The following is a 27,321-nucleotide window of genomic DNA, read 5'->3' on the forward strand; positions in this document are numbered from 1 at the left end:
GTTATTTGGAACAGAGGAGATTGAAATGAGTCTGATCCCAGAAATAGAAAACAAATGGTTAAATTCATCTAATGAATTGTTACGTGAAAAATAATTTTCTTGAATTACAACTTCTCGGTTCTTTAAATACATTTTTTAAAAATATTATGGCTAATATTCTACTCATAAACCTTTTTAAAGTTCTCTTTTTATGTTTCAAAGAATTGGGTCAAGGTAAAAATGATTTCTAAATTTACCAATTGTTATAACAATTTGTGTGTGCAATAAAAATATAAAATTTCAACCAACCCTTCCCTCACAAAAGCATTTGCTTTCAACAATATTATTTAAAAAAAAAAAAATTAGCTAATCAAAAAATTAAATCATTTGAAAAATATATATTTATTAAATAATCCAATTATTTTACTGACAAATTAAAATACTGTTCATATTCTAAATCTCAAAGCATTAACTAGTTATAGTGATTTCATAAAACTTTATAAAGTTGAGAGATTTGTACAAAAAAAATAATCTAAGATAAATCAGAAAAATATTGGATTCCGAATGGGTAATAATATCTATGATATTAATTCTCTAATAATATCCACAAAAAACTATATTTTATTAATTATATATTTCGAAGATTTAATAAATAATTGTTTTTTAAAGAAATGGAATAAATAAAGTCAATAAAATATGAATATCACCGGTTTTATTTCCAGTTCTTTGTATGCTTTTTTATTTTTATTTTTATTATTTTTTTATTATTTTATTTTTTTGATACAAACGAAATTAGATTTCATTTGAATGCGTTATTATGAAGCATTCTATTTGTCACCACTTAAATCAAAATTTCCTTGTTTTTCACCTGGATAAATTTCCATTGATGGAGATAAATCAGTTCCTGGAATATCCATTTGCTCAATTACAAGAGAAGTTTTGCAGTAGCACCAACGAATTAGTGGAAAACATGGGAATTCTTATTTCTCTCATCTTTGGTTATAAGTGTTGAAACTTTTGGTGGACATTATGCATGATTAACGATTTCAACTTTTTTAATACTTCATCAATTTTTTTTTTTTGTAAATCAAAAATGATAAATGAGAACTTTTTTTAGGTAATACTTTAGGATGATTCCTGCATATGGGTAATGTACCACTACCTCTTGATACTGACTCTTCAAGCATTTTGACAACCAGTAGCTCCAATAACAGCAACTTTCATCCTAAAAAATGAAGTGGTTAATTGATTAGATTGAACTAAAATTCAGCCCGTGACCTCGATTTCTTCCGATTAACTTAGGAATTCTATAAACGTGAAATGATATTTACAAGCAAAGTTATTTTACATAATGGATTTGGAATTTCAAAAAAATCTACAAACAAATTTAGAGCAAACACCCTCAAATAAAGACAAAGAATGGGAAGAAATTTAATCAATTTATTCAAATTACGAATTTGTAAAAATTTAAAAAAATTAATTAATCAACAAACATTTACAAATTTTAAAGAAAACTATTGTTGTGCTTCTACGCAAGGCAAGTCCTCTATTGGAGTGAAGTTATCTTCTCGTGGTTTACATAATGATTTTAGTTTTCCTATTAATTTGATTAAAACATGCAAAATTAAATTAGAGAGAAGAGACACGCATAAATCTAACCAAAATGTTTTGAAATAGAAAGTGTATTGAACAAGGGCAATAACATAAAGATATGTATCGGTAAAATTAATTTGAAAAAATTTCAAATATAAATATGGCTTGTGAATGCACAAAAATGTTAAAAATGAAGAAAATACAACAAATGAAGGACCATGCGCATTGTAACCAATGATTAATCTGAAAACAAATAAAAATAAATATGTCCATATCATCCAAATACCAAATTTAATGGAACCAACAGAAGCTTCTATTCCACTAAGAAGCAACATTAACACCAATGAAAAAGATAATAATCCAAGATCTGAATCTCCAAATAAATTTAAAATTTTTTGTAAAAACTTTTGTTTAATAGAAACAAAATTTAGAACTATTGAAACAACTATATTGATTCCTATGATAATTGTAGTGAATAAATGGGTTTTAATCCAATTTACAAACATCATTTGACCGTTACACACGGTTATTACGGTTATTCAACGGTTAAATTTTTTCTCGAGTTTCTAAATTTTTATTCATGCAATCAAACCAATACTTAAAAGCATTTCACCAAATCTGGTGTGCTGATACTTTTCCATAAAAATAATTGCGTATCTGAGACGATCAAACTTGACAAATCCAAATCTTTTAAATCCAACTTCATCACGAGGAACAATAACACGAACAAAATAATTACAGCCATTTTCTTTCAAAAATTCTTCTAGCTTGTATTTATCTACTCCATCTGGCAAATTATCAACACGGACAGTGAATAAATCATCATGATATATAAATGGATTAACTGTTGTTATTTGTTCATCAACCCACTTCGTCTTGTCTTGTATTAATCCACTTTCAGCCATTGCTTTCTGTACTTGATTTTGCCAACTTTGATTATCAAATTGTTTTTTAATTAAATCATCAATTGTAATTTCCTTACCACTTTCAACGCTGCTTGTAGGTATTAAATGAAGATTTACTTTAGCTGGAACGTAATCTGGAAATTGATTTGTTGTAAATTCTGGATTTTTTAATCTTTCGTTAATTTCATTTGGAATAGAAACGCTAAGTGTATGAGATTTTGTATCATATTTTTGGATGAAAGGCGCTAGAATTGGCAAAGGAAGCTGTTCGGCCATGATTTGAGATAACCGCCTGCTTACGAAAAGTGCCATGAAGAATCGACCGTTTAAAAACCTATTTTTTTTGGTCGTGCAACTTTTTGAATGCCATTCCAATGACCAAGATTTTACGACTTGAGTCATTCGATTTGCAATGGAGGGAAGTGGACCATCGCTTGGCCCTTATGCATTAATTGGGAAATTGGGCCAAGGTCAAAGTGGGCAGGTTAGACTTGCAATTAATGTTGAAACAAAACAAAAAGTCGCAATCAAAATCATTAACAAGGAAATATTTGCTTCAAAGCCAAATTTACAAGTGAAAGTACAGAGAGAAATTGCTTTGATGCATCTTGCAGATCACCCACATTTATTAAAACTTATCGATGTATTAGAATCTCCTCGACACCTTTATATTGTTGTTGAATATGCAGCTAAAGGTGAGTTGTTTAACTTCTTAGTTGAACACAAATCGTTGGATGAAAGTATGGCAATGAAATTCTTCAGACAAATTATTTATGGGTTAGAATACCTTCATTCGCTTGGCATTTGTCATCGAGATTTAAAACTAGAAAACATCCTTTTGGATGAGAACCTAAACATTAAAATTGCTGATTTCGGTTTTGCCAGATTTGTAAAATACAATATCGCAGAAACATCATGCGGATCACCACATTATGCAGCTCCAGAGGTCATTGGAGGTCATCCTTATGATGGCAGAATGGCTGACGTTTGGAGTTGTGGTGTAATTTTATATGCATTATTAGCAGTATGTTTTTTCAAGCACTGTATTTACGGTGCTTGTTTACATGAATCTAACACATAGGGTTATCTTCCATTTGATGATAAGACTATAAGAGGTCTTCTTACCAAAGTTAAAAGAGGCGTATATCAGATGCCGAACTTTTCAGAACCCGCCAAAAACTTCATTTCGAGGATCTTAGTTCTAGATCCAACAAAACGACTTACCATTCCTGCTATGAAGATGCATCCATTCTTTAGAATCAACCTCCCATCGGAGTACGTTATCCCGACACCGTTACCGATCCCGTCACTTTTGGAGCCGATAGACCCATCGACGGTTACCGCTGAAGTTCTTGATGTGCTTCATAAGATTGGATACACTAATGATCAAGAACTATTCACCGATATAACGTCAAATCAACACTCGATGGCAAAGGTTTTCTACTATATGCTCACAGCTAAACTTTCTCTGGAGCAAATTGATTGGAGCAAGTCAATGAGTAATACATTTAACCCTCAGATAGGAAATGACGATGTTTATGCTTTTGATGGCATGAATTCGTATTCAGGTTTGTATAATGATTCTTTTCAAGGATCAGTTCAATCAGCAGATTTATCGACTTCTGTAGCTCATCGTGTTGAATGGGCATTTACAGAAGAGCCTCGGTTAACAGAAGACATTCAAAAGTTTAACATTATTGCGAATATGTCTCGAGTATATGCACTTTTAGCTATGCAAAGGTTAATGAGGCAACTTGAAATGCAATGGTTTCATTCCGACGATTTTGTCATACTTGCTCGGAGGGAACAAACGTATATTCTCATTTCTTGTTTGGATATGATTGATGAGGAAAAAGTGACAATTCAAATTCAGCTCCTTAACGGTCCCAGCGAATTTTTCTCGCATATTTGTCATTGTGCAGATGAAATTATCAATCAAATGAATATGAGCTATTGGTATTGTAATTGAAAATAAACTATGGTACGATCAAATTATTCATTTTTCATTATCGAAAAATTTTGGGGTACACCAAATAAGGTGTCATTATACTCCCATAAATATTAAATGAAGTTTATGTTGATATGAGTTTTTATTTCTTTTAGAGATAGCTTTAGTAAATGAATGGGAAAATACGCTTTGGGTTAAGCTCAGCAAATTCTTCTTTGAATTGTACTTTATAGTGTTTCCATATGGAATTAGCACGTGGAACAAGATTGGCAGATGTCCATATAACAAAGACAAGTCCTGATTTGGACCATGTAAGGATGGCAAAACCAGTCCATTCTACGATTTCTCCAAAGTAATTTGCAGACGTAACATACTTATACATTCCGCGTTTAGGAAGATAATGCCTAGTATCTCCTGGTTTGCGAAGAGACCTAATGACGTGGTCTGAATGCCAGTTAATAGCCATTCCAACGAAAAACATTATTGTCCCAAATATGAATTGTGGAGTGTGAAGCCATTGAGATGTATACATATCTTCAGGAGATACGTAGAAGAGCCATTTTCCTTGGATGTACCCATTGAATAAATTGAAAGTGACACCCATGAGCATAATTGAAATTGGCATTTTAGATTTGGTTTTGAATAGCATTGGGAAAACAAATGATCTTTGGAAATAGTGAAGTTCGAAAAACAAGAAAATAATCGTTAAGGTTATATTCTTTCTTGAAGATCTAAGATAAGAAAAGAGCATAATAAAGAAAACCGGAGATTCCATAAGAACCCAAGCAATTCTGTTTGGAATAGCAATTCCCCATGATTTTGATGTAAACATACCATAACCAGCATTTATAAAATAAAGTGCTATAAAAACAATAACTGCAATAATAGTCATGAAAATCAAAACAGCATCAAGATTTTGTGGATCATTGCTTGTGATAAAAGAAATGATTGATTCCAATCCCATTTGACACGAAGAACGTTTATTTCAACTGAAAAAATTGACAAGCTTTGTTATGAACAAAAAAGTCTTATAAAATGCTTTTTTTGACTTTATTTCTAATGATATATGATATGTTCCCAGGTCAAATCATGAATTTTAATCATGCGATTAAATATGATGAATTGGTTTCAACTGAATTTAATTTAAAAAATCTAATAATTGGAAAAAATTATGAATTTAGAGTTTCTTGGCCTTCAACATCACCTATAAAAGTATACTTCAAAATGGGTAATTCTTTATCAAGTTCTGATGAAAAAATTGTTTTTCAATCTGAATTAGAAGAAGAAAAGTTAGAAATTTGTATTAAAGGAATAGGCATTTCAAGGTTTTCTAAAAACTATATATATCAAGTTCCAATTAATGTTTCATTAGAACAGCAATATTTTGGAATTACGATTCATGTTTGGCGACTTGTTACGTTTTTGCTTCCAACTTTACTATGCGTTTTTGTAATCACACATTTCTTAGGTTTCATTTAAAAATGTTTTTTTATCTGGTTTTATTTTGAATGAGAAGTTTTATGCATAAAACAAGTATAAACGAAAGTTAGTCCTAGCTATCATGTGATATAAGACTTCACATGAATTGAAATGTTCGAAATATTGTAATTAAAATTCGATATTTTTTATTTATAGATATCTAATTATTTTGATCAATTCCTCTGTGTTCAAGAAGTAAATTAACTATTTCTGTATAACCATTTTTAAGTGCTTTCATAAGTGCTGTATAAAATAATTTAAATAATTTCCAAATATTATTTTGAAATCCCAAATTATTAAAATAAATCCAAAATAAAACAAATAAATATCTTTAGCATTAATATCAATTCCTTTTTGTTCAAGAAGTAATTTGATTATTTCTGTATTACCTTTTTCTGATGCATAAATAAGTGCTGTTTTAAATAATTTAAATAATTTCCAAATATTATTTTGAAATAAAAAATTATTAAAATAAATATTAAATAAAACAAATAAAAATTTTTAGCATTAATATCAATTCCTTCTTGTTCAAGAAGTAATTTAACTATTTCTGTATAACCATTTTTAGATGCCAACATAAGTGCTGTATAAAATAATTTAAATAATTTCCAAATATTATTTTGAAATACCAAATTATTAAAATAAATTCTAAACAAAACAAATAAATATCTTTAGCATTAATATCAATTCCTTCTTGTTCAAGAAGTAATTTAACCATTTCTGTGTGACCATCTCTAGATGCATAAATAAGTGCTGTTACGAATAATTTAAATAATTTCCAAATATTATTTTGAAATAGAAAATTATTAATATAAATATTAAATAAAACAAATAAATATCTTTAGCATTAATATCAATTCCTTTTTGTTCAAGAAGTATTTTAAGTATTTCTATTTGACCATTTGAAGATGCTAACATAAGTGCTGTTCTAAATAATTTAAATAATTTCCAAATATTATTTTGAAATAATAAATTATTAAAATAAATATAAAATAAAATAAACAAATATTTTTAACATTAATATTAATTCCTTTTTGTTCAAGAAGTAATTTAACTATTTCTGTATGACCATTTGAAGATGCTATCATAAGTGCTGTATAAAATAATTTAAATAATTTCCAAATATTATTTTGAAATCCCAAATTATTAAAATAAATATTAAATAAAACATATAAATATTTTTAGCATTAATATCAATTCCTTTTTGTTCAAGAATAAATTTTATTAATTCGAAATTTCCTGACTCTGTTGCACAAGTTAAAGTTTTCTTTTGAAGTTTACAATCATTCATAAAATATTTCACTAAAAAAATATTACCAATTTTTGCTGTTTCATTAATGATATTTATATAAAATCTTGACTTTATATTATCTAATAAAGATACAAATAAAGAATAATTATCATTTTTAATACATTCAATTTCTAATTGAGTGAATTCTTTGATTTTAATCGTGTTTTTCTTATAAAAATAATCAAAGACATCATTCCGATGAAATTCTAAAGCAATTTCATGAACTTGGTTAAAAGAACAATTATTTTGTTCACATAAATGAATAATCTCTATATTTCCACCTGCAACTGCATATTTACCTATATTATTTAAATTGGAACCATTCATAAGTAAATATTTAAAACATTTAACTGATCCAAAAAATGCTGCATATGCAATTAATGTAACATTTTCATTTTTTTGATTAACAAATGAAAACATTTCATAAAGTGATGGTTCAATTATTTGATTAAAATCAAAATTATCTCGTGATGAAATTTCTTGAAGTTGATCAATATCATCATTACGAATCGCTTTAATAACAGGCATAGGATTAATTCCTTCTTTAATAAGTTGTTTATGTAGTTTCCAATTATCTTTTTTAAGATCTTCAATATCTATAAAGAAATTTAAATATGTTTTTTCAGAATTTCTAAATTGATTAATTTTTGTTTCAGTAAAATAATGTGCAAAATATAAAGTGTTTTTTGTTTGAACTATATTAGAAGAAATATAATTTTCTTCAATCATGTTTTCTAGAAAATAATATGATTCTTGTGAATTTAATTGAAGAAGAAAATGTGTAAAAGTTTCGATTATGTTATAATTTCCTTGAATTGATTCTTCTTTTGACTTCATTATATTTATGAATAATAAATATATTTTAATATCTTTCTTTTGAACTATAAAAGATTGATATATTAAACGTGATATGATAAGATTAGTAGAATATGGGAAATTAATATCAAATAAATTCATAACACTTTCACCTTTTGATTCAATATTATCTTCATTTAAGTCAAAGATAATTGATTCAAGGTCTTTTAATAATGTAATATAGTTATCTTTTTGGCTCATTCAAGAAGAAATGAACACATTAATTCAATTGTTTATTATTAAAACGTTTTAATATATTTATAAATATTGAAAAGTGTTGAATGTGGTGATCGTTCATATTCAAATAACTTTTTGATTGATTAAAAAAGGCGCCATTATTTTGTCACCTAACTGCGCAGGAAGAAAACTTTATTATTTTTAAGACACCAGTATTTTTTCGTTAAATTTTATCTAATTATTTAAAGATTCAATTAAAAAATATTCATAAACATTATTGATTTTAATTAACATCAGTCGTATTGATTAGGACATGAAGTTAATTTTATCTGCTTCGATATAAATTTTCAGAAAGGGAGCAGTTGCATTCAAATAACCGCCAATTTTCACATTGGCCTTTTGACTTTTTGAACATTATTTGATCCTCATTTGAGGATGGGAGGTAGACGACTTGGAAGGCGAGGCAACGCTGCGCCACCTCTTTCACGAGCTAAAAGAATACCAACCCGCTGGCTTTCATGCCCAGAATGCGGCCAACCAATAACAATTCCAAATAATCCCAATCTAATCTTTCTCCCAATGAAGTCACCACTACCTGATGCATATTCCGAAGCCCTTGGTGTTGTTTATGGCTGGACTGTTTCTAAAGCCATTGACAAAGCCAAATCACTTATTTCATCTCCAAATCCATATTTTCATGCAATAAATGTTTCACACAAAAATGAAATAATCAGTGAAGGAGATTGGTCTGAATTCAACATCACATATTCTAGGGTTCCTATTTCGAAAGAGTACAAAGCAGAGTCCATTGAAGCTTTTTGCCAAATTATTGGAGACAAACTAAACAAAACTACCGACGGAACTCTTGTTTGTTTATTGTATTGTGGCTCAGGACTCAATAGAATTGGATTTTGCCTATCAGCCATCCTCACGAAAGAATATGGTTTTTCCTTAAAAGAGTCTTTACAAATTTGTGAAGAATCCTCGCCCAGGTTAATCTGTAAGCAGAGACCATTGGATGTTTTGTGCGATTATTTTAAGGAAGGAATAATATCTCGTGGGCCATCACCGGAATGGGTTAAATCAGACACAAAACCAGGCCCAATTGGAGACATTCCTTTACCGCTTGAAAAGTTCAACATTCTATCGAAGCTTTCCAAGAAAAATTTCACTCTTGAAGAGAAATACGAAGTTTTGAAAATTCTTGACTCTGTTACTTCTGAAAACTGGCTTAAGACTGAAGAATCATTTCCTGTTTTGAACACAACTGTTTGGAATTCCCATAGTTTAAACGAGATTCAAACTAATCCATTTTTGTGCACTTTTGAGCCCAGAGGAGACCGTTTATTTTTGATAGTAACCGGAGTTTCAAATGTTTACATTGTCGAACCGTCGATGATCGTCACGCCGATACGTGTCAAGGCTAAATGTGATTTTCCTGTAGTTGTTAGTTGTATATTAATTGAAGAAAAGAAAACGCGACCTGTTTTTCTTTTGACTGATATTCTTCTTTATGGTTCTGTACCAACTTTTCAACTTCCATTGAAAGAACGTCTTTCATATTTAGCAAATGAATTTGCTTTGGATACATCTGAACTAAAAGAGTTCGGTGTTCAATTCATCTTTAGGCCAATGGCTGATGTATCGAATGCATCGAAGCTTAGGAGGGATTTAAATTCATTATTTGTTAAATCGGATGGAATTTCATTCTTTAATTGTAATGAGGAAGCTGGAAAGTCACTTTTCTTGCCGATCAAACCGTCGTTTATCTTTCAATTTGTTTACAACGGAAACGATAGGGCGGTTTTGTACGCAAGAAATAATGTTCCAGTGGGAATTTATAAGTCCCCAAATTCGAAGTATAATGGAATGGATGAAAGAACAAATAGGTTCGTATATGATACCGATAAACAAGAATGGGTGGCTATATCTGTAGGAAGTAACAGCTTGCCATCGACGATAGAGGAGGTTAAGGCGGTTGTGGCTTTCCAAAAAAATCCACCGCCAATAGACGAAATATTCCAAAAACTTGATAAAATATCATATGAATAAAAAATAAATTGGAGTTTTATTAAAAGCTTTTGATGATTTTGTGTATGAATTCTGAACGGTTTTAATTTAACTTGTTTTTTCCTGCAAAAAATGTTGTGCTAACAAATTTTTAAATCACTATCCTTAAATAAGTTTGTATTTTCAAGTTGAATTAAAAATAATGCTAAAAATTTTAAAACAAAGTCATCAGTTTAGCAAAATTAATTTGCACTGACAACGAATTCATAAAGGTAGTGGGGAAGTTGCTTAAATTATGTAATTCTTTGAGTTAATTTTTTATTATCAATTTTGATCAGATCTAAAATTCTAAATATTTACTTCTTGTGTTTAAGAAAGATATTAAAAATTCTTATTTTTTTATCATTGTTCACATCGTTCTTTTTAATAGTTGTCAACATTTGATGTTTTTTTGCATCCTTAAAAAATATTTGAGTACCTCTGTTTGAACACAGCAAATGGCTGAACTCCCTCATAAGGTCACTTTCGGGCCTGTTGATAAATCAAGTGTTGGACTCTTAAAGATTATCCATCGTAATTTGCTTCCAGTTCATTATTCAAATGATACTTATGAAACAATTAAAGAAGGTATTAATGCAAAAGGTATTCTTGCTTATTATAACGATGACACAGCTGTAGGTGAAATTTGTTACCGTAAAGAAGAAGTTGATGGAGTTAAAAAAATGTACATTTTAACAATTGGAGTTCTTCCAACATATCAAAGACAAGGTATTGCAACAATGCTAATAAACAAGGCACTAGAGGATATAAAAGACGTGACCGAGGTTTATTTACATGTTCATGTTGATAATGAAAAAGCAATTCAATTTTACACAAAACTTGGGTTTACTAATACATCTAGAGTTGAAGGATATTATAAATCCTTTGAAAATAAAGATGCATATTTATTTAGCAAAAAAATCAATCAGTAAATTTTGAGTTTTAACAAATGATAATAAAGAGGAACGTATATACAATTTTTTTAAAAAAAACAAGCTTTTTTGTTATTATTGATTGATCCAAATTATTTGTATCATACATGAACTTCATTTAGGAAAGTGGTTTTCATTGTACAAAACTTTTTAGCAACTAAAACATTTGCAGGAATATCTTTTGACTCATCATTTAAAAAACATAAAATAAATCTCTTGGAAAATTTCGAAGAATATTTGTGAACTTCATGAAAAGAAAACTGAAGATGCACATTCTCCATTTCAGATCAGAAATTGCGAGCACGGTTCAAAAATAATGTTAAAAAACTTCAAGAAATTTCATTACAAGAAAATTTTGATTTTAATCAAGTAGTAGTCTTCAGATTAAGAAAGTTGTTTAACTGTTAACTATGTTTTACTAACTGATTATGCAGCATTTTTTGGATAAGTAGAATGTTTTAAATACTTAATGTGAATGCTGAATATGTATATTTGTTTCATATAAAATTTGGGAATTACCATAAAATATTTTGAACAGAACTTATAAGTATGCTTCACAAAAGGGATATACAGAAATTGCAAAATTGCTTTATAACGGAGTTAGCCAAAAAGGAAATTTTAGCTTTTTTAAGCTATTTTAATTATATTTATTGAAACTTTTTATAGGGCAATGATACTTATGAAACAATGAATTTATTTTTGTTAACATCAATATTATGTATTTCTTTATAAAAAACAAACAAAAAATCTTTTTAAATTGGTTTTGAAGTTTAATTTTATTAGATAATTGAATTCAATTCTGCTGAGGCAAAATCAACAATTTTCAATTTAAGATGTTCTTCTGCATAATTTACTCAATCATATTTATTCAATAACTTTATTATCATTTATTCCCAATTAATACTTTGTTTTCATTTTAATCTAGATAATATTAGATTATGTTTTCAAGAAAAATGCAAAAACTATTTGGAAGACAAAAAGTGCCAAAAACGTTTTTTTAATGAACCAGTTTCCTCAATATAACAATCCTTTTTTTCGAGAAAGTTTAAGACCTTTAAAGGCTGACGTTCATCACTTAAAAGATAGACGCTACAAACCAACAGTTGAGGCAATATATTATAAGAGATCCCAGGATCCTGAAACTGAAATTACATCCAAACTTCCTCCGGAAATATCCATCAAAAAATCAAAATCTAAAGAGCGAGCCAATAAGTTTAATCGCACCAATGCTAAAATTGAAGAAAAAGAGGATGAATATATTGACTTTCAAAATTATGAGCAACAATTTAAAGATCTCCAAATGAGGATTCAACAAATTCGAGAAAAGTCTGCTATTTATCCTGTTTGGGCAAGTGATTCACCTTCAATTCCAAACAAAATCTCACGAAAAATCTCCGAACTTAATCAACAGATGTTTTCATTAAAAAAATGTTTTATCTCTCCTGAAGAAATAATGCTTGATAATAATGCTATCATTATTCAAAGGTTTTGGAGAAAAATTTACAACCGTCAAATTTTTAAACGTTCGCAAATGTCACTTTTACGTTACAAAACAAGAGAACTTTCCAATGTATATCGCACATTAAACTCATGGCTTGCTCAAATGGAATATTTTGATTCACAAGCACAACAACTTAGATATAAAAGTATATCTCGTTTTTCAATATTAGCACTAAATTATTGGCAAAAATGGGCTGTTAAAGAATCAATCAAAAGTAGCCACATTGAAGCGAAAGCAAACGAATTTTATACAAAAAATATACTTAACAAGCGAATTCATAAAATTCTTCAAAATTGGTGTGATGTTGCAACAGGTCCACGATCTCGAAAAAGCCTTGGGAAATGGCGCCAATCAATGATTCCAATTATGAAGCTTGAGCTAGAGTCTAATAATATTTCTATACCACTTAATTTCCATGAATTAGTAATAGCTTATGTTAGCCTGAAATCAAAACGAACTTTTCTTTTTTCTGTCTTTCGTGCATGGAGGTCCATTTTCAGCTCAAAATCCATGCGCCAAAAGTTAATTTCTCGAAATGCATTAATATTCCGAAAAACTCAATTACTTCGTTATGGATTCCGGAATTGGCATAACACTGTCTGCGAAACTAAAACATTTCTTGGCTCCAAAGAGAAATATTCCAAGTATCTTAACTTGATGAAAAGGGTTTTTTCATCTGAAACATCACGAGCCAAATATATATTGAAAAAGTGGAGCCGATATGCAACGATACAAATTTCTGTAAGATCAAAAACTCAAACTAAGTCACGCTTCTTGATTAAAAACGCATTTTTAGGATGGAAAAATACAACTGAACGAAATCGTGAGATTCTAATCAACACAATTTTAATATGGAAGCAATATATCCAAGATCCAAAAATTAATATATTTCGAAACTGGAATTTATATACAATCAAGCGGAAGGTACACCGCGAAGTTCTTACACGACTTGATGCATCATACCAACGTTGGCATAACAAATTCCAGTTAGAAATATTCTTTGGAAATTGGCAATTAAAACTTCATCAGCGTTCAAACGCTTCTTCGTCAATTTCATTCGAACGAAAACGTTGGCAACTTCAGTCAGCAAAACGTCGCACAACGCAATTAAGAGAACAATATGTGAAAGGACGAGATGCAGTTATGGAACTCGAAAATGAACTTGGAAAAATTACAAGTGAATTCATTGCAAGTGAAGAAGAAGTGACAAAACTCGAAGAACTTTCTACGAGTTGGAGAATCGCGTTACAGACAATGAAAATGGAATTGACAAGAATCGGCTTAACTGTGCAAATGTGTGAGAAAAATGAGAACGTGAGAAAAAGAAGGTTTTCGAATGATATGAATGAAAATGAGTTAAGTGGAAATAAGAGAAATATTTTGGAAACATTGAAAATCGATGACAAGATTTTGGGTAATTGGAAAAGAAGAAATTCCGACCCTGAAATGGATGATGCTGTAGACATTGTCAAAGTGAAGCCAACTTTTGTTTAATAAATAAAAAATAGAAAATTCGGTAAATGTTACGGGATTTTCATTTCAATTCTTTCGAAAGGTCAATAAATTTTTTAGCCTATGATAAGCCAAATTGGGTATTTAGGATTGTGCTGGGAAAATGTCATTTACAAATCGAAATAAGGAACTCAGACAAAGTCTTGTGCAAATTGAACATGATAATAATGGGGCACCCTTAGAACGCGCCGATAAGCTCAAATGAAAAAAAAGGAAAATAAACAAGAAACAGATACAAATATTTTTTCGCAGGATGAATTTATGATTCTTCGCGATGACACATACAATTTAGTGCTTGGAAGTGATAGTCGTCTCACATTTGTACCAACAATATTATATTTAACGAATAAACAAATTTATATACGTCCAACAACTGAACCATCTGAACCAATACATGTGTCACTCTTCCAAATTTCATCGTTTACACAAAAACAATTAAATGATTATCCAATTTTATATGTATTTCGAACAAATCAACCGCCAATTAGAATTTTCAACCCAAATACAGAGCTGCAAACAGCATTTGCAAAAGTTCTTACCAAACTATGTGCTGCATCTGAAATTGGAAGTTTTGAGTGTGATATGTTATCTTTATCTCTTCAAAAGAAAGTTATCAGCTCTCCTACACTTCAAGACTTTTTCAAATCATTCGTCAAGGAAGAGAATAAAGCAACTGTTAATACACCTGTTCCTGAAGAATCAATTCCACAGAAAGCATCTCCACCCACAAAACAACTCAAAGCCATTGACATCATCAATGGTCTTATTGGAGAAAGTGAGCTTCTATTTTTCGGTGTTATTGTCACAATCATTCTTATCTTATCCGTTATATTTATTTTTATTCCGATTGGTAATTTCCTTTGTTCTATTGTGTTCATATTTATTGCTCACTGTGGGTTTAAAATGCTCTTTTGTGACGAAGATGAAGATGAAACATCTGGAAAAAATGATCTTGAGAAACAACTTAGTCACATTCGAGAGTTTGCTCAGTTCAAGGAAAACATTAAGAACAGGTTCATGTGGAGGAACCCCAGACACACTTTGGAGGTGGCACTGTTCCTCTTTGCGTCCGCATTGCTATTTTCTTGTTATCATCCGGCATTCATATTAGCGGTGTCACTTTTCGGTTTCGGTTTTATTGAACGATGGAACCCTTTTGGCTTTGGATCACTTGTGGAGATAATCACAAATTTGTTTGACTTTAGCTGATGCGTCAGCATTTGGAACCAGGGTATACATTGTAAGCAATGTAGCTAATTTTGGGTGTTTCTTTGCAGTTGTTAAATTAAGTGCTATGTAAAAATTTCATGATGAAGAGTGAACTAATTGTTGGTAATTAGACTTTAATGTTATCTATTTCTTCTAAAATTCACCAAGCCATTGAAATCATTATTTATCAGATTTTTCTAGATAAATTTACCGATGTTTAATTTAATTTTTCCATCATAAAAATCGCATGGAATTTTTATTCATATAGGTATATAATAGAGGTTTTCGTATTTTAATTAGATTCGTGGATACTTAGTATATTTGAATGAAGAACCGATCTAAGCAGTCGCGTGCAACAACCCCCAATTTTCGGGGCTACCCCAAATTGACGATAGATATACGATATGACTTTTTGACCCAAATGTTTAACGGTCGTATTTACTGAAGATTCATGATATGTAATTTCTTCTTTTGGAAATTAAAAAAATTTACAAAATGTTAATTTACTAAATTTAGAAGAAATACAACAAAATTCATTTAATAATTATTACAACGACAATAGTCTTTCATTAACATATGTTTAATTTCTGAATGTTTCAATAATCAAATATTCTGTTTTCGAAAATTGTATAAATTTAGAAATAATTAATCTGACTTATGTAAAAGAAATTGGATCGAAATGTGTCTCAAATTGTTCCAAGTTAAAACACATTTTTTTAGAAAACGTTCGTTTACAACATTAACACCTGAAGAATGGAACCAAATTCTAAAGATTCAAAATCAAACCAAAAAGGTTTAATTATTGGAGTAACAATTGGTGTTGCTTTGGTTGCAATCATGTTATGGTTTCTATACTGTTAAATTCTATTAGTTTCATGAAACAAGTAAATAAAATATTATATGAGATATATCAAAATAATTTTTCATAACTTTACATCTAATCCACATGATGATGCTCAAAACGAAAATATCGTATTTTCCTTATTAAAATCAAAAATTTAAAAATAAAAACATTACGGTACAATAATAATTTGGAACTTTTTTCTGATCAAATTGTTAAAATTTATAAAGAAAAATGAATGCATCAAAATAAGTTAAAAAGTCTCCGTCTATAATGTGAAAAACATTTAAAAAATACATTGTGAGTTATCATTTATGCATTTAAAAATGATAAGAAGGGAATCAATGTGTCTTTTATTGTTCTTCCTTCTTCATTCTGCAGCCAGCATTGTAAACGAAAATGTTCTTTTCTTGAGCTGCCTTTTCTATTTGACGGCGAAGTTTTCCACCAACAGCGTGATGAATAACTGCACAGTACTTTGTGTTATTTGTAAATAATGGTTCAAGTTCCTTTACGTTGTGAACAATAACTGGTCTGAAGCCATTAGGAAGCATATACTTTGTTTCTTTGTCACTTCCATAACCACATTTTGGATGAGCTGGTGTTCCACGTTGGTTTTTACGGAATCTTGAATCAATACCACGGGTAAGACGCCAGCTTGACTTGACACGAACGAAAAGGTCTGATTGGATACGGTTGAACCTTGTCTTCTTCTTCTTGATGATCGGCTTGTGTTCAGCAGCAACAACGGTGGTAGACATTGGAAAGGTCGGCCAAACCGTAAATTGAATTGAAATTAACGGTCGCCATCAAGAATCTAATTTGGTTCGAAGCTGTTTAAAAGTATTAATCAAATGTGAAATTGTATCACATGATTTTTTATAGAAAATGATAATATACTTCGGTAATTCAACGAGACAAATCATGATTAAATGTCTATTGCCTTCAAACACATTTTTTTATGTGCAAATAACTTTACAAATTAAGTGTTCATTAAGACAAATCATGTAATTGGGAAAAAAATTCTTATTGTTTCTTCGAAAGAAATCTTTATAATATTATAATGTACATGCTGAATATAAATTTTTGTAACAAAACTTTCCAATGTGTAACGCTATTGTTTTTGCTGAGCCGCAAAAGCAGCCATATGATTTTATGATTAAAAAAACTTATGCATCAAATATTTGATACACCAGTTTGCATGCTGATGCATTTGTATCGTGAAGAATTGTAATTTTTACATAGAAAAATTGAGAATGGCATTTGGCGCTATTAGTTACTCGTCCTGCTGCTCTGACTTCAATGATTCTATCCTGAACCTTATTCTCTGGCGTTTTGAATCTTCATATGCGATATTTGGTGACCACATTGTTCATGTTCATCAGAGAGTTTGATTAAATATCCGCAAGAAGCAATCTTCTTCATAGCACAAAGGCCCATAGAATGAAGAATAAGCTTTGGTAAGTATTCATCTTCTTTTTTAAGTTGTGCTTTTCTTCGTTCAAAATTCTCAGTCCTCTTTTGTTCAGCCAAGGAATCATACTCCGTTTGAGCTTCAGCTTTTTCAACTGCTTTTGTTGTTTTCTTTGCACGTTCTTCAAGTTGTAGTGTCTGCTTGCAAAACATACAATTAGATTTAATAATGATATATGCAATTTTTTGGATTTGGAAAGTATAACAACACAAATCAAAAGAAGAAATTCTTAATAAATTTATAATTTTATTCTAATGTATCATACTGTTTAAATTGATGATCTGTTCTTTCTGTATCGGGATTTCTTTAATTTTCAGCCCAAAACGGGTTTTTATTTGATAGCATTATTACGGTTAACCAGAAAATTCAAAACCAAATACAGTAAGATACAGTCGTTGCATTGAATCTTTTGGAACTGTTCTCCTTGAAAAAACCGTCCAATTAAAATTGATATTATGTTGGAAGGATCCTCAGAAACACAAGTAATAAAAACAACAAGTATCATAAACAAACTTTTGGGAACTCTTTACTTCCTAGGATTGACATTTTCATGTATGGTTGGAGCACAATGGCTGAATGAAGGGACATTTTATCCTTTATTCAATTCAGAAGGAACTGTATCCAAAGACATTGAACTATTTGGTTATCCTCTTTTTATATTGGTATTGACACCAATCGAGTTATTTTTTGCAGGAATAACTTTATGTATTTATTGCTGCTGCTCAAAACCAAATAAAATCGCCGTTAGGATATTTGTGTGGCTAACTGCTATTGCTAGCATTGGGCCAATTGTTATCCATGCATGTTCTATTCCTCCAACAGAACCCGAAAAATGTGCTAAATATTACAATTTAACAACCACATATTACAAGCATAAGGTTATTGGAGGCTGCTTTGTGGCTAATACAATGAATACAGCAGTTTTAACTTTTCTTGTAATATCTCATGTAATTCTTTTTGTTTACTTAATGATAACAAACTATGGCCTACCCAGAGATCCTGAACAAGTTCCACCCGAGTCAATATTAATGGGCGAAGATACTGGTCTTCTATACGGACAGAATTCTCCACAAACAACAAACATTAATCAATTTAACTAAAAATCGATTTTAGGTTGTAGTTTGTTTTTTGTTTAAATTCGTTTTGAAAAATATTAAAATTTCAGATTAAATGTATTTCATTATTTGTTGGAAATGGTTTTTGTCAAATGCTTTGAGAAAGCAATTTATGTGGATGAAGGACATTAACTTAGTTTCTTTCATTGATTATGTCTTTTACTGATTTTAATGTTGATGATAATTTTTGTGTGGAATAAAAATAAACGGGTTCCTTTAACGTTCCTTTTTTTCTGTTTGAATGAAACAAAAACAACAAACAGAATCAAAGAAGTATGGAATCGAAATTTTCTTGGTCTTGGTTTCATTTATGCCACCAATGTTTTATTTAACACTGCTTATAATTTTTATTTTGGAAGGAAGATGGGCGGGATATCTTCCAACTATTTCTGAGACAGGTACAGAGTTTCCAAATACTTCTTTTATGTTTGCTTTCTTCACTATAATTTCAGGAACAATTTTTTTTGAAATGATATTTCATTCACTCTATGTTTTCAATAATTTCAAAGTTACAAAAGTCTACAAAGGTTTAGCATTATTCACTACGCTTTTAAGTATTTTTTTCTTTTGCTTGATTTCAGTTTTTCCATGTAATACATCACCAATAATGCATTTCACATCCACTTTTATTGGATTTTCTGGAATTGTCTTATTCCAAATTATTGTTGAACTTATTACATGCAAGAATTCATCTAAAACAAAGAATTTTTTCAGAATTTTTTCGATTATTATGCAAATCTTATCGCTACTAACTGTTGCATTGAGCCCAAAGTTGTTCAGTACAAGAATAAATGTCACCACTTCTGCCATTGGGGAGTACGGAATTGTCACATTTTTGCCAATTTTTTTCATGTCTTTTAGTAGCGAAATGTCTAAATCGAATACATTTTTGATGTTCTTAAATATTTAGAAAAATATACAAAACCTCTTTATAATATTAAATAAAACTTATATAAATGCGCGTTTTTTATAATCTGAAACAATTGTTTTCATGAAAATTTTAATAAATCTCGAACATATACAAATGAAGTTTCAAATACTGATATATTTTTTTATTTTGTACTAATTTATCTGTAAAACATTTTTATTTATCAATAATGGCTTTTTCAAGATAACTTTGATTTATTTATTTTAAAAATTTAATCTATTTAATAGATAAACTTAATTTAATATTTATCAAGATAAATGAAGACTCTAATTAGAGTTATCAACACTAAAAAAATAAGAAGAAAAACAGAAAGAATTTATATTTATTTAAGCAAATTGTTTCATATACAAATAAGTCTTTGAAGCCGCTCTAATTTTTTCATTATAAATTGACATTTTCCTAATTTCATCAATGTTTGGATCCATTAAATCAGTGTGCACGAACGAAATAATTATTTCTGGATCCATCACATTCGCCAACACATGTCTAAAGATATTTATATATCTTTGGAAATCCTTTTTCGCGAAATTAAACAAAATGTCTGTTTCTCTCAAACCATATGAAAGTATTATATTAAAAGTCATTATCCAAAACTCATCGCTCAAAAACGTATATACATTATCGAACATTATATTTAAAGTTTCGAAAATTTTAGAGAAAATTTCTTCGAAAATTTTCGCGGTATTGAACATATACATTAAAAGGTCAGCAATAAATCGATATGAATATTCGGTACATAAAACAGCTTTCAATTTATGTTCCATACATAAGGTACCAATAAGTTGAAATATTTTTATAGGCAAATTCGGCCTCATTTTAATTTGCCTAAAAATCAATTCTGTTACAATTGGATGAAGAAGTTCGATTCCTATTTTTAATGCTCGTTTTATATAGTCATCATGTTCATCATCTGCGCAAACCCAATTTAATGTTTGCGTTAATATTTCGATGACAAATTGCGGATTTTTCGATGATATTTTTAACGCATCTGAATATAAATGTCGATTTACCATTTCTCTAACAAATGGTTCAACATTAATTTCGATTTTTTCTTTTAATAATCCACAAATTAAAGATGAAGCAATTCGGATTTCATTATCACTTTGTGTCATTAATTGCGAAATTAATAAAAACGTGTTTTGTGATGGTGAAATCGATACAATTGTTTCAAGGATTTTAGGACTTAATGGCGCATTTTGTGGAATCGCTTCTAATTGAATATTATTAACTTTCGCAAAATTAATCGTTGCATCCATAACATCATCGTCATCAGCATAATTTTGTAACATGAAATTGAACACTGATTGCGCGCTATCGTTTGGAGGAAGGTCTTTGTAAACTATACAAATTGTCTGTGATATTAATGAAGAAGAAATTGCGTATTTCATCATTATTGGTGATGTTATTATGTTTAACGTAATACCTGCTATTTGATTATAAAAGTTTTGAAATCCTTCTGAATCTATGTAATGTGTAAGAAAAGTATCTAAATATTTTGTCGATAAATAGCATTGCATTAATGTCATGTTTTCATTATAAGAATTAACAATGATATTTAATGATGTAATTGGATCACTTTGACATACATATACAATATTATCAATGAGAAAATCAAATACATCAACAACGTCTTCATCATATTCTTTAATTGTGGCAATTTGTTTAGTAATAAGTTGTGGTATAAATGCAATTATACGTTGATCGGGTGCTTGCATTGTCATTTCATAACGGGAAACAATTGTTACAAGACATAAAATTGTGGAATTTAATTCACTATATTGATTAGATTCTGCAAAAAATAATGATAAGGAAAATAATAACTTGTACAATGGATCTGATGGATCATATTCTTTAAACACTTTAAGAATTTTATTGATGACATCAATGACTGGCTCAAATTGAAGTTGCATTGAAACGCTTAAAATGCTCTCAAAAAGTGGAATTATTTGTGTTGAATCGTTAACGATAGGTATTGAAATCGAAAAGAACTGAAGAACATATGACTTTTGGATTTCATTAAGATCAGGTCGAAACAAGACTTCTGGGATTTGGGTGACCTTTGAAGAAATTTGTATCCTCATTTGTTCAAGGAATTCTGGAATATTGAAATTAATTTGAAATGAAATCGATTTTAACAAAGTAACAAGAGAAGGCTGTGTGTATTCAATGATATAAAAGCTAAGAATATCAAGCGCAGGTCGAGATGGAGAAGCATAAAAATAATTAATTATTGTTTCTAAAAATGTAGGGAAAATTTGTACGATAACAATGAAATTAACATCGCCAAATATAGGAACATCATGAGCAATTTGAAGTACATTACAAAGCTCTGAGAAAAATATAATTGCTATTGGTGGTGGGAAACTTTGAATTAAAGGAAGAATTTCTGGAACATTATTTGGATTAAGCAAATGAAAACATCCAACTGCTATGCACCTGCAAACAGCAGTAAGAACAATATTGTTTGAAACTGATAAAGAATATGATATTAATACTTGAATAACATTTTGAAGAAAATCACGTGGAACAAGTGGGTGAAGCAAGCTTGCTAAAACAGTGAAAATGTAATATTGAGCATTTGGATTTAAACCTTTATTCATTGAGAATAATGTCAATTGCCAAACTTGTTCGATCCCAAGCGACCTCATTTGATTTTTCATTTCTAAAATGTCGTCTGTCCATTTCTCTTGTTCCTTAGTTTTTTGATCAAAGACCTCCAAGAATTGTTCTGGACTGTTCTGCATCCCAAAAATTATTTAACGTTCGCTTGATCAAGTTTTGACCGTTTATTCTTCTTCACCTTAAAAAAATTGTGAAACCAAAACCATTACCACCATTTGTAGATAAGTTCATACAAAAGAAAAAAATTAAAATTGGTGCTAAGAAGAGAGAGATTCCATTAAGATTAAATGATGAAAAAACAATTATCGCAAAAACCATTGAAAACATTTATAAAGTCAGGTCTCCAAAGATTGTTCGCCAAGGGTACGCAATGTTTAGAAGCATATCTTTAAATTCACTTGGTTTTTTGCACAATGATTATTTTCAAATTTTATTTCCTTTTTTTATTCATTCTTCTCGAGAGTTTTTAGTAATGGAAATCCAACAAGAATTTCAAGAATTTGTTACAAAATATAGATATGATTTTGATATTGAACAACAAAAAATCATTGATTCATTGATATCCCAAGGCAAAAAATATTCCGATCTAACGTTTGAAGTGTGCCTTACCAGTTATGGATATCATCAAATAGTATCAAGTCTACAAAAAGTAAAATCAAATTTTTTATCAACTATATTTGAAAATTACATAGAAGTCACCACTCTCCCTCATGAAAATCCCATACAGTCCCTAGGCGTCAACACTCCAATCATCCATACCACCCAAATGCCATTACCAAATTATGCTCATTTTACAATATACAATCATTACTCCAAAGTTTCCAATCTTTGTATATCACCATCAGCCCAGCTTCTCTCCATATCAAGTGGTTCTACAGTAACCTTACATACTTTAGATCCGTCTTCACATTTTCCAAATCAATCACCATCAACCACAATTTTACATCACAATTCCCCTATTCTTTCGGCCACCTTTTCGCCAAACTCTTCTTTTATAGCATCGTCATCCTATGATTGTGAAATGCGCATTGCGCATACCGAAGTTTGTCGTGAAATTTGTCATTTTAAATTTCACATTTTGCCTATTCTTGACTTACAATATGATAATAAAAGTTTTTTTATCTCTGCTTGTTCACAAGATCGAACTATTTCACTTTGGACAACTTCTTGTCACACTGCGCTTCGACAATTTGTTGGACATCAACAAGCAGTTCTTCAGTCCTGTTTCTCGTCTAACTCGAGAAATCTTTTTTCGATTTCTTTGGATTCGTCGATAAAGATGTGGGACATTGGAAAAGCCGAATGCATAACGCAATTTAAACTTAATTCTTCATTTGTTCCGACTTCAATTGATTCACATCCAATGAAAAACATTATTGCATGTGGTGACAAGTCGGGGAAAGTGTTAATTTATGATTTCGATAATAATTGTCCATTTTTTGAGCCACAACAATTGTTGGACGGCGTGTCAAGTGTTAAATTTATTAATAATGGAAATGTTATAGCGGTGAGTGCATTGTGCGGTGAAATAAGGTTTATCGACTTGCAAAATAAGCAAATGAGTGAGTTAATTGAGATTAATGACTCGACAATTGATAATATTTGTAAGGGTAATTATGAAAATATGTTAATTACTGTCGGAAAATCTACAAGATAATAAATCTGTTAAAATTATTCTTTTGATTTTGTTGATATGATTTTAAATTATTTGTTTTGTAAATAAAAAAGAATTTAATAAAAACAATACTAAAAATTATTAGAACTAATAATTAAATTAAAGAACATATTACATCATAGAAAATAATTATTATACATTTAAAAACAAAATTGATAATTTTATTTAATAAAATATTAATCATTTAGAATATATAGAGAAAAATCTGCGAATAGAGGAAAAATATGTAAACGCCTCAAAAAAATCGAAATAGGATACTGAAAATTAAAAAAATTTTATGTTGGCATTTTCAATATTCATCATTTTTTGTTTAAAATTTTTACATCACCATATTATTCTTATAAAGATTTAAGTTGATACTTTTTGTTCTCAATGTATTGAACATTATTAATTATTCTCTATTAAGATAAGATAAATCAAACATTTGGTAATTTTTTTTTTAAATGATTTTGACAGTGTTTTTTCTACTTTCTTTGCTTTCTTTTTTTGGTAACTTCTCATTAAAAAAATCCAAAATTTACAAAAAATAGAAAAAATTACAGCTTATTTGGCTATAGCAATAGCTTAAACGCATTAGAAACGGCACATATTTATTATATAATTTTTGAAGATATTCACGCAAAATAGAATGATACAACAGGTGTTTCTTCAGGTGTTGGTCGAACATAATTTTCATCTTGTTCAAAGATGTGAAGACTGTATGGCTCTTCTTCATCCTCGAATCTTAATTTCATTATTGAAGCGACATTACCAGATCGATATGCATAATTCGGCGCTGACCAAACTGTGATCAATTGAAAGTCAGGTTCTGATGTTATATTTCCGAAGTATTTTTCATATCCTTTCATTGCGAGTTGATGTGATCTGCATATCGCTCTGAGGCGGTTGAGGCGGTTAAATTTTACAACTTGCGGTTTTCCAAACAAATAACCGGCGCCGCGGCCGTTTGATTTGAACCGTTTAACTTCGTCGGGATCGCTCCAGCACAAATCGGCAAATGGGCCCGTTTCCGGCACTTCGACCTTGCGATTGTACATGCTAATGCACTCTATAAGAGGAATATCCGGTGATAATCCACCATGAACACAAAAAATGTCGTTATCAATGAGTGCCGCCATCGGAAGAAGATCAAAAACATCATTACACATGATCCAAAGACTACTGTGTCCATACTTAAGCATTATTTCATTGTAAAAGCCATATGTATATGAAACACGTCGACATTCATGATTACCACGAAGGAGAAAAATTTTATCTGGATTTTGAAGTTTGAGACAACAAAGAAGAAGAAATGTATTAAGAGAGTAGTAGCCTCTGTCAACATAATCACCCATAAATAAATACTTTTGGCCTTTAAAAATGAGGGTTGAATCAACAATATCAATTCCACCTGAAATTTGGAAAAGTTTTAATAAGTCATCGAATTGCCCATGAATGTCACCGCAAATAACAATTGGAGATTTGATCAACAAAACATTATTTTCTTTTATCAAAATTTCAAGCATTTTAAATAAAATTTTTGTTACGATTGATTCTGGTACTGTTTCATGTTTGATTAACATTTCCATGATGGAGCCATAATCCCATTTATCTTCATCGATTTGGTTCATCTTCTTTTAGGTCAGATAGCTCCTAATTTAAATTGGAAGAGATAAACGATAAATTTATTCAAAAAGTAACAGTTATAATCAAATATGTTTGTAAATCTTTTAAAAATGCGCGTTTTTCTATTTTCAAATAAAAAAATTTCGTTATTAAGCAAACATTATTAATAAAAAATTGGTTAAGAATCTTATCGAGATATTCTCCTTTTATATGTTAAAAAGAATGAGTTCAATTTTCTGGTCAGAAAGGATATTTACATGTTAATAGAATTAGCAATAAAATTTGAACAGCCACAAAATTCAACAAAATAATGACTTTTTCAAAAGTGCTTTCTGAAAAAAAGTAGGCATTTTAAAATTAAAAAATCTCGCTGACCGGGAATCGAACCCGGATCACAGGAACGACAATCCTACATGATAACCATTACACTATCAGCGACATCTGTTTGAAAATAAGGAGGAAAGTTCGTTATAAACAATTTTAAAAAAGTTTGAAAACCTCACTGGGTTAAATTGGCAATATAGTTTTAATATTGATGATCATACACTCGGTTTTAGTTCCTGGAGCTATAAGTAGTTTAACGAAAAAAACTGGTGTCTTAAAAATAATAAAGTTTTCTTCCTGCGCAGTTAGGTGACAAAATAATGGCGCCTTTTTTAATCAATCAAAAAGTTATTTGAATATGAACGATCACCACATTCAACACTTTTCAATACTTATAAATATATTAAAACGTTTTAATAATAAACAATTGAATTAATGTGTTCATTTCTTCTTGAATGAGCCAAAAAGATAACTATATTACATTATTAAAAGACCTTGAATCAATTATCTTTGACTTAAATGAAGATAATATTGAATCAAAAGGTGAAAGTGTTATGAATTTATTTGATATTAATTTTTCCCATATTCTACTAATCTTATCATATCACGTTTAATATATCAATCTTTTATAGTTCAAAAGAAAGATATTAAAATATATTTATTATTCATAAATATAATGAAGTCAAAAGAAGAATCAATTCAAGGAAATTATAACATAATCGAAACTTTTACACATTTTCTTCTTCAATTAAATTCACAAGAATCATATTATTTTCTAGAAAACATGATTGAAGAAAATTATATTTCTTCTAATATAGTTCAAACAAAAAAACACTTTATATTTTTGCACATTATTTTACTGAAACAAAAATTAATCAATTTAGAAATTCTGAAAAAACATATTTAAATTTCTTTATAGATATTGAAGATCTTAAAAAAGATAATTGGAAACTACATAAACAACTTATTAAAGAAGGAATTAATCCTATGCCTGTTATTAAAGCGATTCGTAATGATGATATTGATCAACTTCAAGAAATTTCATCACGAGATAATTTTGATTTTAATCAAATAATTGAACCATCACTTTATGAAATGTTTTCATTTGTTAATCAAAAAAATGAAAATGTTACATTAATTGCATATGCAGCATTTTTTTGGATCAGTTAAATGTTTTAAATATTTACTTATGAATGGTTCCAATTTAAATAATATAGGTAAATATGCAGTTGCAGGTGGAAATATAGAGATTATTCATTTATGTGAACAAAATAATTGTTCTTTTAACCAAGTTCATGAAATTGCTT

At 29.5% G+C, this 27,321-nt stretch overlaps 8 protein-coding genes across 8 annotated transcripts; 3 read left to right on the forward strand and 5 right to left on the reverse strand.

Moving 5' to 3' along the window:
• Positions 1-2,150: 2,150 nt before the first annotated feature.
• GO595_009443 (uncharacterized protein) lies at positions 2,151-2,753 on the reverse strand (the record flags this gene model as incomplete). The annotated part of the gene is made up of 1 exon (XM_067923129.1): positions 2,151-2,753. One exon carries the CDS (start codon positions 2,751-2,753, stop codon positions 2,151-2,153), a length of 603 nt encoding a protein of 200 aa, XP_067770445.1.
• A 136-nt stretch (positions 2,754-2,889) lies between these two features.
• Positions 2,890-4,446, forward strand: GO595_009444 (CAMK family protein kinase; the record flags this gene model as incomplete). Its single annotated transcript, XM_067923130.1, has 2 exons — positions 2,890-3,501; positions 3,559-4,446. The coding sequence occupies 2 exons, from the start codon at positions 2,890-2,892 to the stop codon at positions 4,444-4,446; spliced, it is 1,500 nt and encodes a 499-aa protein (XP_067770446.1).
• A 142-nt stretch (positions 4,447-4,588) lies between these two features.
• Positions 4,589-5,389, reverse strand: GO595_009445 (DUF1295 domain-containing protein; the record flags this gene model as incomplete). The annotated part of the gene is made up of 1 exon (XM_067923131.1): positions 4,589-5,389. The coding sequence occupies one exon, from the start codon at positions 5,387-5,389 to the stop codon at positions 4,589-4,591; it is 801 nt and encodes a 266-aa protein (XP_067770447.1).
• A 3,273-nt stretch (positions 5,390-8,662) lies between these two features.
• On the forward strand, positions 8,663-10,279 carry GO595_009446 (mRNA-capping enzyme; the record flags this gene model as incomplete). The annotated part of the gene is made up of 1 exon (XM_067923132.1): positions 8,663-10,279. One exon carries the CDS (start codon positions 8,663-8,665, stop codon positions 10,277-10,279), a length of 1,617 nt encoding a protein of 538 aa, XP_067770448.1.
• Positions 10,280-10,734: 455 nt separating this feature from the next.
• Positions 10,735-11,208, forward strand: GO595_009447 (acetyltransferase, GNAT family protein; the record flags this gene model as incomplete). Its single annotated transcript, XM_067923133.1, has 1 exon — positions 10,735-11,208. One exon carries the CDS (start codon positions 10,735-10,737, stop codon positions 11,206-11,208), a length of 474 nt encoding a protein of 157 aa, XP_067770449.1.
• Positions 11,209-16,624: 5,416 nt separating this feature from the next.
• Positions 16,625-17,032, reverse strand: GO595_009448 (ribosomal protein L32; the record flags this gene model as incomplete). The annotated part of the gene is made up of 1 exon (XM_067923135.1): positions 16,625-17,032. The coding sequence occupies one exon, from the start codon at positions 17,030-17,032 to the stop codon at positions 16,625-16,627; it is 408 nt and encodes a 135-aa protein (XP_067770450.1).
• A 559-nt stretch (positions 17,033-17,591) lies between these two features.
• On the reverse strand, positions 17,592-17,897 carry GO595_009449 (uncharacterized protein; the record flags this gene model as incomplete). The annotated part of the gene is made up of 1 exon (XM_067923136.1): positions 17,592-17,897. One exon carries the CDS (start codon positions 17,895-17,897, stop codon positions 17,592-17,594), a length of 306 nt encoding a protein of 101 aa, XP_067770451.1.
• A 6,802-nt stretch (positions 17,898-24,699) lies between these two features.
• On the reverse strand, positions 24,700-25,590 carry GO595_009450 (Ser/Thr protein phosphatase; the record flags this gene model as incomplete). Its single annotated transcript, XM_067923137.1, has 1 exon — positions 24,700-25,590. The coding sequence occupies one exon, from the start codon at positions 25,588-25,590 to the stop codon at positions 24,700-24,702; it is 891 nt and encodes a 296-aa protein (XP_067770452.1).
• Between the last annotated feature and the right edge of the window lie 1,731 nt (positions 25,591-27,321).

This window comes from Histomonas meleagridis, assembly GCF_020186115.1.
Source record: "Histomonas meleagridis strain 2922-C6/04-10x chromosome Unknown contig_9, whole genome shotgun sequence".
In the NCBI taxonomy this organism is placed as follows: domain Eukaryota; phylum Parabasalia; order Tritrichomonadida; family Dientamoebidae; genus Histomonas; species Histomonas meleagridis.